The sequence below is a fragment of the Rhinopithecus bieti genome, unplaced genomic scaffold (assembly GCF_001698545.2).
Source record: "Rhinopithecus bieti isolate Rb0 unplaced genomic scaffold, ASM169854v2 scaffold_3734, whole genome shotgun sequence".
Taxonomy (NCBI): domain Eukaryota; kingdom Metazoa; phylum Chordata; class Mammalia; order Primates; family Cercopithecidae; genus Rhinopithecus; species Rhinopithecus bieti.
The window spans coordinates 4,990,709-5,003,058 of record NW_016804423.1 but is presented as its reverse complement, the minus strand read 5'-3'; the positions used below and the strand labels follow the sequence as shown (position 1 = coordinate 5,003,058).

At 54.1% G+C, this 12,350-nt stretch overlaps 1 protein-coding gene across 1 annotated transcript; it reads right to left on the bottom strand.

Moving 5' to 3' along the window:
• Window positions 1-5,970: 5,970 nt before the first annotated feature.
• SOX1 (SRY-box transcription factor 1) lies at window positions 5,971-8,493 on the bottom strand. Its single transcript, XM_017868181.1, is given in 7 exon segments — window positions 5,971-7,780; window positions 7,782-7,820; window positions 7,822-8,001; window positions 8,003-8,139; window positions 8,142-8,235; window positions 8,237-8,270; window positions 8,354-8,493. Coding segments are annotated over 7 exon segments (786 nt in total). The 3' UTR covers window positions 5,971-7,618.
• Window positions 8,494-12,350: the final 3,857 nt, after the last annotated feature.

The following is a 12,350-nucleotide window of genomic DNA, read 5'->3' as shown; positions in this document are numbered from 1 at the left end:
CCATAAAAAAAAAAATTGGCCCATCTCCTAACACAGGTTTCCCAAGTGTCATCCAGGACTGGCCTCAAAATCTCCCCCAGGTGTGCCTAAGAAAGGGCAGATCCTTAAGGCCCACTGGAGCCCCAGAAGCAGCCTACCAGCGGCACGGGGTCTGAGAATCTGAATTCAGAGCCAGCTCTCCCAGTGATCCCATGCACCTTGATGTTGAAAGACCATTGCCCTTGTAAATCTCTAAGTTTCAATCTTTGACCACCAAGACCAATCCGAAGCAATCATTCATTAAAAAACAAAGCCACTATCACATATACGCTGTTCAAATTTATATTGCAATCTGCATCTATCGATAAAGTACATCCAACATGCACGTCTCATGGGAAGCCCACCTGAGGGAATATTTATTGGAGCACCAGGAAGTCACAGGCTCCACTGTGGATTTGCCTCCTCTGCATAACCTTCCCTGGTTCTCACACACTGAGCAAGAGCACCCTACCTGAGCATCTGGCGTGGGCCTGTGTCACACACCCATAACCCTTGACACCATACTTGCCTGTGCAATCATCGTTCTCACCCACCAGATGACAAGCCCTGTCAGGCTGATCTTTGCATCCTCAGCACCCAGACACAGGCTGGACACATAGCATGTGTTCATACTCAACTTGAACACATAACAAACTTGTAATAAACGCTTGTTGAACAGATGAAAGAACTAATGTCATAACTGTCAAGCAACTTTAAAGAGAAATCACTATTTATATGAATACGTGGAAAGACTGTGGTTTGTATTATTTCCATTGTTTCCTGCCGAGACCAGATCTGGCACTTAATGTCCCCATTGTCCATTGGATGTGCCCTGAGTTCACAGGGGCTTGCACTCCAGATGATTCTGGATCGAGTGCTTCCTTTTTGCTGGGCACTGCCTACACCTTAGATGGTGTGTCCTTGTGAAGTTGGTTTTGTAATTTCTGTTTTACATCTGAGGAAATGGACTCAGAGGTAAGGACATTTGCCCAAGGACACAGAGCTCATCTGTGACCTGCATAATGACACGGTGAAAACGGCCAGTTTTTACAAGGATAAACTTCATTCTTCAGTTCAATTTCTAACATTAACAGCTGGCTTCTGCTTCTCCATCTACCTGGACACTCTCGCCACTGAAGTTCAGGCTTTTGCACTTACTGAAATGTCCCACTAGAGTCTGAACTACCTAAAGCATGAGGTTGCTAAATCCTTTCTGAGGTTAAAATATTGCTCACCTGGCTTTCCTTCTATTCTGCTACTTAGAACGCAAATAATAAGTTGGCCTCTGCTTTGAATTTTTTCAGGTTGATCTTGACACCACGAGTCTACCGTTTATAGGTTTTAGGTAGCTAGAAGGCACCTCTGCCCTGCAAATTCCAGGGACCCATCCTGTGAAATGCCTAAGACTCTCGTTTCTGTGTCGTAGGAGTGCATAGGACTAGCACCGAGTGCTACTGCTGCCACTAAATATCATCTCTCGTTAGCATTTCCGGGGTGCTCAGAGAGAAAACAATGTCTGGGTGATGACTCTTGTCAGTTTCCCCATTGTCAAACCCCATCTCACGTTCCTCCACACTCACAATATTTCCCCATTGGGAACATGCCTGACATTGCAATTTCTCAAAACTGCAGCTCTGCAGTGAATGCCTAATTCCTGAAACTGCAAAATCTAACAAAAGCGGATTTTTTCCACTGATTTGACTGGCTGACTATTTCAAGGCTTTGCATGTGATGACCTGCTGCTCTCCACAAACAACGTCTTTAATGCACCCACATGGTTGCTCTGAAGCGGCGGAGGGCAATTACAGCCTCGCCAGCTGCCTAGGGGGCATTGGGAATTACTCACAAGGTCCAGCGTTTCTGCCGCAGACACGATTTCCCCACAAGTCACGCTTAGCAACTTGCCAGGCAGCATTCTGTGGCTTGATTTTGAACTCAGAACCCATTTTCCACCACAGTGCCCCCATGTCACCCAGGGTAAGCTGTGGCCAGGTCATTCACTCAGAGTTGCTTGTTTTGTGTTGTTTTTAAAAACTGCGTTGTTCTTTGTTTTGTTTGAGTGTTGGTGTTTCATATCGGTGGATAAAAGTAATTTAGACGAAAATGTCAATTCTGTTCTTTTATTTTACTATCAAAATAGATGATCATTTTCTGTCTTTGGATCTATCACTTGCTTAGGTTCTTCATGCGTTTTTCATGTGAAAACTCTTGCTGTTGTACTTTCAGCACAAATTTCCAGCTTGGCTGCTAAGGAAGATTCATTCATCTGCTTTCTTCCCTTGCCCCCTGACCTCCCTCTCCTCTTCACCCACTCTCGGTTTTCACTCCTTTCCCGCGGAGCCGCGGCTTTCCCTCCGTGATGAAAAACACCACGCGCACCGCCCGGGTGGAGAAGGCAGTGTAGTGACAAACAGCATCGATATTTTATACCCCGATTCTGCGTCACACACGCCCCCCAGAAATAGATCCAGGGCTGCGAAGAAGCTCGGATAAGGCGAGGATTCCTGGAGAGCCTGGGGACGCAGGTCCGGGAGAGGAGCCAGGCCTTCCTGCGATTTTTGTTTCTTATGGAAATTAAGGAACAGTTTCTAAAACAGAGCCTCTGGGGCAGAGAGCGCAGGCAGCTTTCTCCCCAGTCTTCCCTCCAGAGGAGCAGCCGAAGCGACCCCGGGAAATGGAAAAGGCAGGTGTTTCTGAAGGAGATGGAGTCCTGGGGGCAGCCAGTCACCCCGCAGGCCCCAGTCCGCGCCCGGCTAGCTGGTGCGCGCCCCCCTCGGCGTCCGTCCCCGAGGACGCTGCGGGCCTGGGGCGCTGTGGCCGCGTCCCCTCCCCACCCCCAACCCCGGACTCGGCCGGTACCCAGCCTCTCCTCCGCCTCCCTCCGCGCCCACTTGTTGCCGTCCGGCCTGAGACGTGCTCGTTCCGCCGGCTGAGTGTAAAAGGGTTTGACTTGCGGCCGACCCCGGGTCAGCACTTTCTCTCCACTAATCCTGCTCTCCTTCTACACAAAACCCTCGGCCCCATCCCTCGCATCACTCATCTTAATCTCCACCCGCCCCCCGCCGGCGGCTGACACCGGCGCGGACCCGAGGGAGATGGGCTCCCAGGGCACCAGGGGACCCCTGTGCCCTCCCGCCCGGAGCCTGCGGGGACGCGGCCGAGGCAATGAGGGGACTAGTAGAGGGAGCGCGGGCCGCCCCCAGACTCCTGTCCCATCCCGCCCCGAGCCTCCCACTGGGCGCCCAGGGGCCAGAGAGGGTCGGAGAGGGGAGCCGCGCGCGGGCCTCGGCGGGGGAGCTTCAAAGACAAAGAGGAGGCCGGGCCGCGCTGAGAGAGGCCAGCGGCGGAGACGCAGCTCGGTGCCGGAGTCAAAGGGCGGTGGAGACGGCGCAGGGACTGGAGAGGCGGTGGGAGTGGATGGCGGGGGCGGGGAGGGAACGCAGTGTGCCCGGACCCGAAGGACAGCGGCGCGGTGTGCGGGGCTCAGCCGCGGGCAGAGCCGGAGAAAGGGCGACTTGGAGAGGCGCAGGCAGGGGGGTACACCCGGGAGGCCCGAGGTCCCGAGGAGGCCCGGCCACCCCCGCCCGGAGGGGACACGTCGGGACCAGCAGCCGACACTGATCGGCTCCCGGGGGCGGGAGGAGCGTGGTCCTGGCGGGCGCGCAGCTGGAGAGGAAGGGCCAGGGAGGGAGGAGAGAGAGAGGGAGGGAAGAACTGGGGAGGCGGGGAGGAAGCGAGAGGAGAGCTCGCCCTCAGGCCAGGGGAGGTGGTCCCAAAGCCCGGCTGGGGCGGGAGCAGAGGACTGGGTGAGGGGATCCCTGCGTCCCCACCTCCCGGCCTGGGCCTCCACGCAAGCGCCCCCCCGCCGGCCATCGCTCGGTCCTGACACTGCCCCACCCCCCGGAATCGGGGGGCACCCGGTTCCCTAGTCCCTGCCCCGGGGCCCGCACCCCGCTCACTCCTCCCCATCTGGCCTGGCCTTTCAGTCTCGCCAGATAGTCACGCTGGAAAGAGCCGCGCCAAGGCCAAGTCTGCTTTTCACTTGACGTTTCCAAGGAAGGACTCAGCCCTGGGGTTAAATTCTGCCGCCAAGCCTCTGGTGCCGCTGCCCCCGGGCCCAGGCAGAGTGTGGATGGGGCGGGGGAGGGAGTCGGCCGGAGGCCGACGGGGTCGAGGGGGCGCTGGAGCCCGGGCCGGCCTGGAGTGCGCCTTCGGGGGCACACATCCCGGGATGGATTTCTTGAATTAACTGGAATTTTCCGGAGAGAGAAATCTGCAGTGCCCAGTCTCTGCCGAGGGAATGAAACGCGGGAGCATGAGTGCCATTCTCCCACACGCGTGATTTTAATAGACCTATCAGTCACACTCCCGACGCGCATCTGCAGATCACGCTGTGCCCGAGTCTTCTTTAAAACTAATCCATCTAGTACGGATGGGTTTCTCCGGGGAAGGGGACGTCAAAATCTCAACAACAAAGGGGCGGGTGAGTTGAAAAACAAGGCCACAACAAAACAAAACAAAAAAACCCTCAAGTAAACTCTCCTACCCTCAGTTTGAAGGGCAGGACCCGAGCGCAATGGCAGATTTACCAAGTCACACCGTCGCCCCCGCACAAACTGATGCAAACTTTGCACCAGGCCTCAAAGACTCCTGTCCGCGTTCCCTACACGGGTTGCAAACATAATTGGACTAAGCGACAGAAGCACCACCCTGTGATTTGGGAAGTGAATGAAGTCGTCGTATAATATAATAACTATCATCATATAGTATTTCACTCCGTTAATACGATGAGTGTTACCTTGGCCAAGCACCGAATTCACAGTCGGCTCAGGGCCTACCGTAATCTTTTCTCCACTAATTTGAATTGGAGAGACACTGCTGGGGGCGCGGAAAGGGGGATAGAATTTCAATCCTGAAATGAATCTCAGCTAATTTCTTTGTCCCCACCCTGTGATATTTTTAAATGGTGTCATTAAAAAATTTATATTTGCTTTTTTCCGTGTTGTTCTAATCAACAAAACAAGGAAATAAGGTGGCTGGAGCACCTGGCCTTGGCTATTTAATCTGACTGTGTAGGAAGCACCTGCAATAAAATGCCAAACGGTAAGAACATCCTCGGGGAGACGACAGGCCGCTTGCCTGGCATCCCGGGCGCACTAACTCAACTTTCCATAGTCTGTGCCTGAAGAGTGGAGCCCACATCCTAATCTTGAGCCAAGACCTACATGCCAATAATTGGACACAGAAACTCCAGGGGACACACAGGGGAGCACAGGGGCCAGACTGAGAGTGGACGTCAGTCAAAGAACCTCAGAGAGAGTCCTTTAAGTCTATATATTTCAGAGAAAACCCTCAAAGTCCCATTGGGCCCTCAAGGTCCCAGTGAGTTAACAGAACAAGCATTATAGAATTTCCCAAATCATCTCCCGGAGGGGCTTGGGGAGGCCCTTATCCCAGACTAAGTCGTAGTGGTGCTCAGCCATCCATGGGCACACAGACACTTCCAGAAACAACTGCTTCGTAAAGGATCAAATAGTCAAAAGAAATAAAAATAAAGAAAAAGGAAAGAGGGGGGTTTTATTATCTTGTTAGAAAGCAGTGGACATCATTCTTGAACTTTTTTGTAATCACTTTAACGAATGAGTGGTTTAAGCAAAATTATCAAAATGACTCCCCAAAATTACACATGTCAATAGTCAGATTAGCATTATACTTAAAGCTATTCTCGAATGCAGGCTGAATTCGGTTCTCATTAAACTTATAGTATAGGCTCACTTTTGGACGGACAGTCCATACTCACTCCAGGACAAGGAAAGGTGTTGAGAAAATGAGGGGGAAGCCTAAGGCTGCTGAAATCAACGTATTTCCATCTGGATTTAAAGCGTTTTTTTTTTTCTAAAATATAATTTCATCTTAATGTGATTAATTTTAAATGTATTTGCTACAGTATAATTTTAAATGTAATATTTAATGCTGTCAGATTACTTGAAGACAAAGTTTTACAGAAAACTTTAAATTTCAGAAAAAAACTGCAATGTACCAATAAACACCTAGAAAATAATATAATTAAAAAATTTAAAGCATCAAACAACCTCAAGATCTCGTCAGGAATAATGAATAGGCATTTTGCGTTCACATCGGTTAGCAATTTGCATCCCAGTTCACGCGGGGGAGTGTGATGGTCGATATTTCTCTCTGTGTGTGAGAATCCAGCACAATTATTTTGCCCGTTTTCCCAAGAGAAAGAAACCAGAGGGAGGGGCAGAGGATGGACGGAGGGGGCTCGGCCGCAGTACGTTTTGGTTCAGCGATTGTGTTTCCTCGAAACACATTTAGATAAATTCTGCTCGAAATCTTAATTGCTGGGGAATTGGGAAACCCGTGACCTGCCCTGGTCTTTTGTTCCTCATCCATGGCCTGGTCCCGGGTCCCGCCACTGGGGTCTTCTCTTCCTCCTCCCTCCTCTGGACCAAAGTGGCGCAGACGCCCAGCCAAGTGGAAGGCGTCCCGCTTGCAGCAAGGTAGCTCAGCAGTCCCAGCCGCCCGCAGTGAAACAGCCGGAGCAAAAGATACTTTTATTTCTCGGCCCGTATTAACACTTCAGCTCTACAAAATAACCTATAGGTTTTAACTTCCTTCTCTTCCATTGAAAAAGTTTCCTTGAAAATCCTGTCCTCCCATTCCCCGGGGTTCCCTTACTTTTAGTTCATACACATAATTTCCCTTTCAGATTTCCTCATTGCATTTTGAACTCATAAAACATGCACATAAAAATAGCATGTTTCAAATGTATGGGGAAAATGGGCTCTGTCTCTTAAATTGGTTTACTCAAAACATTTTGGGTGGGGGGTCTTCTTTCGTTTTAAGAAGAAAGGCTTTTTAGGAAACTATGTACATAATCTGAATTCTCCTCCCCGCATTACAACGCCGAAAATAAAATTTTCACAATGCATTTACAAGAAATAATACAAAATCAAAAAAAAAAAAATGGAAATGCTCAGATACAGAAAGTTTTACAAAACCCAGAATATAACTCCGCCGTCTGAAGGAGGGGGTGGTGGTGGTAATCTCTTTGTATAAATTAACAAACCAACCCAAAAGAGCGGTAACAACTACAAAAAACTTGTAAGTGCTTGGACCTGCCTTACTACATTTATAACAAACGCGACGAGCTCCGCGTCACTTGGGCTTGGGCGGTCGGCGCCGTCCGGAAGCAACGCAGGGGAAAGTGAGCCCGCCGGCCGGTATACAAAAGTGAGCTTTGCCTCTCGCCTCGTTTTGACTTTTTTGTCCCCTCGAGCAAAGAAAACGCTTTCCGCCTCCTCCGTAGGTGATAAATACTGTACAAAAAGTCTCAAGAAAACACCGAAGTTCAGTCTAAAACGCAAGTCTGGTGTCAGCGCCCGGCGGTCGCCAGGGGCTCCGCGGAACGTGAGTGGGGGACACGCGTCACCCGGCGTTCGTCTCCAGTGTTTTCCTTTTGACAAGAACGTGGAAACGTCTGTACAAAAGCCAGGCCGCGCCGGGGCGGGCCGGGAGCCGGGCGCAGGCCGCAAGCTCTTGGGTCGCCGCCGCAAGAGTCCCCGGCGTCCCGAAGGCGCTAGATGTGCGTCAGGGGCACCGTACCATTCACGCCCGCGCCCGCGCCCTGGTAGTGCTGCGGCAGCGAGTGCAGCCGGCTCTGCGCTGCGGCCGCCGCTGCCGCCGCCGGGTCGCCCCCCTCGCCGGCGGGCAAGTACATGCTGATCATCTCGCGCAGGTCCTCCGGGGCACGGTGCCCGGAAGTGCGCCGGGGCGGGCGGGGCTGCCGCTAGGCTCCGATTTGACCAGAGGAGCCCAGCGCGCCCAGGGCGCCGACGACGCGGCCGCCGCCGCCGCCGCCGCCGCACGGCCGAGTTCTGGTGAGCCCGCCCGCAGCGGCGGCGCGCGGCGCGGCGCCGTAGGGAGGCCGCGTAAGCCGAGGGCGGACGCGCTCATGTAGCCCCTGCGAGTTGGAAATGGGGCTGTACTGGCAGCGCGCACCATGTCGTCAGCGGTGCATGGGCTGGGTTGTGCCGGTGCGCGTGCGGGTGTGCGGGTGCGGGTGCGCGGTGCGCGTGGGGTGCGCGCCGCCCGCGCCCGGTGCTGCCCGTAGGCCAGCTGCGCCTCCTGCCATCATGGCCGCGGCGCCGCCGCGCGCCACGAGCCGGGTAGCGCGTTGGCCCAGCCGTTGACGTGCGGCGTAGACGCCGCCCGCCGCGCCCGCCCGGGCGCTCCAGGCGCTGGCCCACGGTCGCGCGCCACGCACGCCATGGCCACGCCGCGCCCCGCCCGCCCGCGGGGCCGCCAGGAGCGCCGGCCAACGAGTACTGTCCTTCTTGAGCCAGCGTCTGGTCTTGCGGCGCGGCCGGTAACTTGTAATCGGTGCTCCTTCATGTGCAGCGCGCGCAGCCGCTTGGCTCGTCCGATGAACGCCCCGTTCTCGGCTCCGGACATGACCTCACTCGGGCCCTAGCCTCTGCTGATCTCCGAGTTGTGCATCTTGGGGTTCTCCTGGGCCATCTTGCGCCGCTGCCCGCGGGACACACCATGAAGAGCATTCATGGGCCGCTTGACCGATCCTGGTTGGCCTTGGCGCCCGCCGCCGCCGCCCGCCTCCGCCCCCGCCGCCGGCTGCCCGCCCGGCGGCACGAGAGGTTCGTGGGGCCTGGCGCCGCCGGCGGAGTGCAGGTCGGTCTACAATCATGCTGTACATCGGGGCGGCTGCGGGTTCACCGGCACCGCGAGGAGAGGGCCTGGAGCATAGACGGTCGGGGGTTGGGGGGAGACGGAGAGAGTCAGACGGAGCAAGTCGGGGGTGGGGTGTCCTAGCGGAGAGAAGAATGGGAAAGGGGTGGAGGCAACGACAACAAAAAAGAGGCAGAAACACAAGCCTCGGCGCCGGGTTCGGCCTGCAGGTGGAAAGTTTCTCCTGATGCACCAAATCACTTGCCAAAGAGGCTGACGGGTCCGGGTCGCCCGTCCTTCAGCCGCCACCGCAGCCCGGGCGCCCTCGGCGGGAGCGGTGCAAACAGGTGCAGTCGTGGCCAACGTGTGCGGCTCCGCATTTTGGGGCCGGGAGCAGTGCGCCTGGGCCGGCCCGCGGGTGTGCTGTCTCCTCCTCTCCGGCCGCCGCCGTGCGCTGTCCTCCTTCCTCCTGCGCTCGGTCCTCAGCGCCTCCAACTCGGGGGCTGCAACTTCTAGCAGGCGGTCGCCGCGTGCGCTGGGCCATGTGCTGGTCCAGGTGGGCCCGGGGGGAGCCAGGCGCCGGTGCGGGGGGGGGAGGAGGCGCAGGGGCCGGAGGGGACGGACTACGGGTGGCAGCCAGGGAGGGCCCGGGGACAGCAGGAGGAGCGCGGGCTCGCAGAGAGGGCCCGGAGAGCCCGGGGCCACCGAGCCCCGGGATGGCTTGCCCGCTGCCGCCCCGGGGCCGTGGCGCTCGGAGCGGAGGCGCACGCGGGGGCCGGCGGCGCGCGGGGCCCAGCAGCCATACGCCGGGCCCGGGCTGCCATTAAATGAGCGCGCCGTGGCCAATGGGAGCCGGCGGCGGCGGTGATTTGCATGGCGCGCTGGCGAGTGACGTGGGGAGGGAGTAGATACACTGGGCGCGGGCGGCGGAGCGGGGAGGAGGGGAGGAAGGAGGGGGAGCAAAGCAGGAAGGAGGGGGGAGGAAGCCCGGGAGGGGGTGACAGCCACACCGCTTCCTGAGCGCGCGCGCGGCGGCAGCGGCGGCGAACCCCGAGCTCGCCCTCCTCGCCCGCGCGCTTCGAGTGATTAACGATTGGGTTGAAAAGCAAAGACTAAGAAAGGATCGTCAGGGATGGGGGAGGAAACGCAGCCCCGGGCCAGGTTTAAACAGGCGCAGTGGAGACCCAGCGCCTCCTCTGCCCCCGCCGGCCAACTCTGTGCCTGCAGGGAAGGGGAAAGTTGAGTGCGGGGCTGGCATGTCGCCCTCAGTTCACCCGAGTGCTGAAAAGGAGGGGCGCTCCCTTGGACTCAGGGGAGACCCTCCCAGGGCCCCTGCAGGTTCTTCTGCAAGGATCAGGCGGCTCAGCCACCCCCCGCCCCGCATCGGCTCTTGGCCGCGGTGTGCACTGAAGTTCGCCAGAGCCCGCTCTCGCAGCAAAGGCCTTCGCAGTCCAGGCCCCACAATTCGGGTGAAGGGGGCGTATTTGTGTGGGCATGGCTCCATTGCTTCGTTTAGTATGAGCCCTAAACTTTTGGGGGGAGGAGTCTTTTAATGAGGCCGGGACCATAGTCACGCACTCTTCCCAGCCCGGATCTTCTTCCTCTGGAAAAGGAATTTCTAGGAAGGCCGAACACAACAAGATCTATCTGGAATCTAGTTCCTGAACAACCGTTGAAAAAGTTTGTTGAATCGCAAAATAATGATCTAGCCCAGGCTTTTCTGGAGTGAATCTCCCACGAGCTGGTTGCCTAAGAACCGAGAAAACTGCGTGAACTGCGCGGGACCATCTAAACCGAAGGAAAGGCGGGGCCTCAGGACCAGGTCACAGTCGCTGGTCTGCATCATGCAAAGGAAAGGCCTGGCTCGTGGAAAGAGTAAGGCATTCACCTGTGGTTATCATTCTTAAACCTCAAAGTGGCTTTGATTTGGGAACGTGAAAGCGATTTTCAAACTCAGTTTCAAGTATCATAGCGCTCGCACTACCGTTTCCACCAGACTGATCTGAAAGTGGTCCAAAGACTTCTTTTGAGCCCAAGTATTCCTCCTCTGTCCTCACCGAGGCACCCTGAGATGAGAGTGCTTATGGAGATTGGTAAAGTAGAACCTTCACCGCATGTCACGTGTCTGCCTGTCTTGTAGTAGGAATATTCAGTAAGGATGATGATAACGGTAATAGGAGTAATAAGATGTTTGAGTCTGTGGGGCAGCGAACACGTGACACCTTTTTTTTCCTCTTGAAAAAAAATTCTGAGGTTGTGAATTTCTTGACCCTGTTGCTTGTCCAAGGTAAAAGAATAATGCTTTATTTCCTCTCAATTGCTATGATTATTACTGTAGGGTTTGTTTTATTATTGCAGGGTTGCTACAGTGTGAAGTGCAACAGCCAATTGATCCCTCTGCAGATTAAACTGCTTTCATTCCAGGCCATTCAGCATTTAATAGTAAATTCATCAAATAATATATAATTATATTAGAAAGGGAACATCATTTCATTTTTATTTTTTCACTAAATATCTAGGTTAGAAACTGGGTTGCCAACTACCTTCTTATTTCCCCAGGCGAGTTTGTTAAATCTTTTGATTTGTTCCATGCACTACCTACAAATATCAGTTACATTGTGAATGAACAAAAAAGGAGCAAGAATATTGTTTGGGAGCGCTATAGCCCCATTTTTTTCTTTGATAATTTAGGAGGCAATGGGTGTGCAGTGAGATCCAGTGTGTTATGGAAAGTCAGCAAGACTGAAATAAAGGAAATGGTTTACAAATTATGAACTATATTATCCACTTAGCAGTTGAAAGATTTCTTTCCTCTGCTTTTCAATTTAGAGTTTAAACTAAATAGCTTAAGACTCCCTGAAAATGCTTTGTATGAATCAGGCTTGGCACATTATTTTCCATATCAATGGAGCAATTTATTTTATAAACACCCTGCACTCCAGTGTGCTTTGCAGGAATGCTTTATGCTTTGGGGAACTTGGATAGCTGACTTTGAAATGGTCTAGTTTTTTTCTACCATAGTCCGGAAAATTGTTTCCAAATACGACATTACCCTTGTTTTTCAGAGCATCTAAATAGGAGGAAAATGGTTTAGCATCGTATGAGATCACACTAGTGCTCAACGTTCAGGCTGCTCTCCATAAGCCCTCTTAGTGACGAGATGTTCCCTAGACCCAAGCGGCTGCACACACTATGTGTGGCCACCTGCATAAGTATTAAACCAAAGCTGCAGGTGTAACTTGTTGCCAAGCAATAAATGATTGGCAGCAGCAGACAGTGCCAATTAGGCAGCACAGGGCGCTGCATGCTAGACCTCTGTGCCTTCGTTCCTGGCATGAGGATTGACGAGCATCATATTAACTCCTGCTGGTGATCAATGGTTTCTGGAAGCCTCAATTTCTTGTTCCTTCTAACTTCTTTCCTCAGTGACTCTTTAAAAAGAGAAGACAATCCAAAATCAGTTTGAAAAGCACCTCCTTCTCCTTTCCACCTCCAGCCAGGTTGGCAGGGACCTCCTTCAAGCCCAGTACTTTCCCAAAGCCTGGACTCCTGGAGATTTGAACACTGACTTCCCTATTCCCAAGTAATGTCATAGGAAGTCTAGACCCCCAGGCACAGGGTTACTC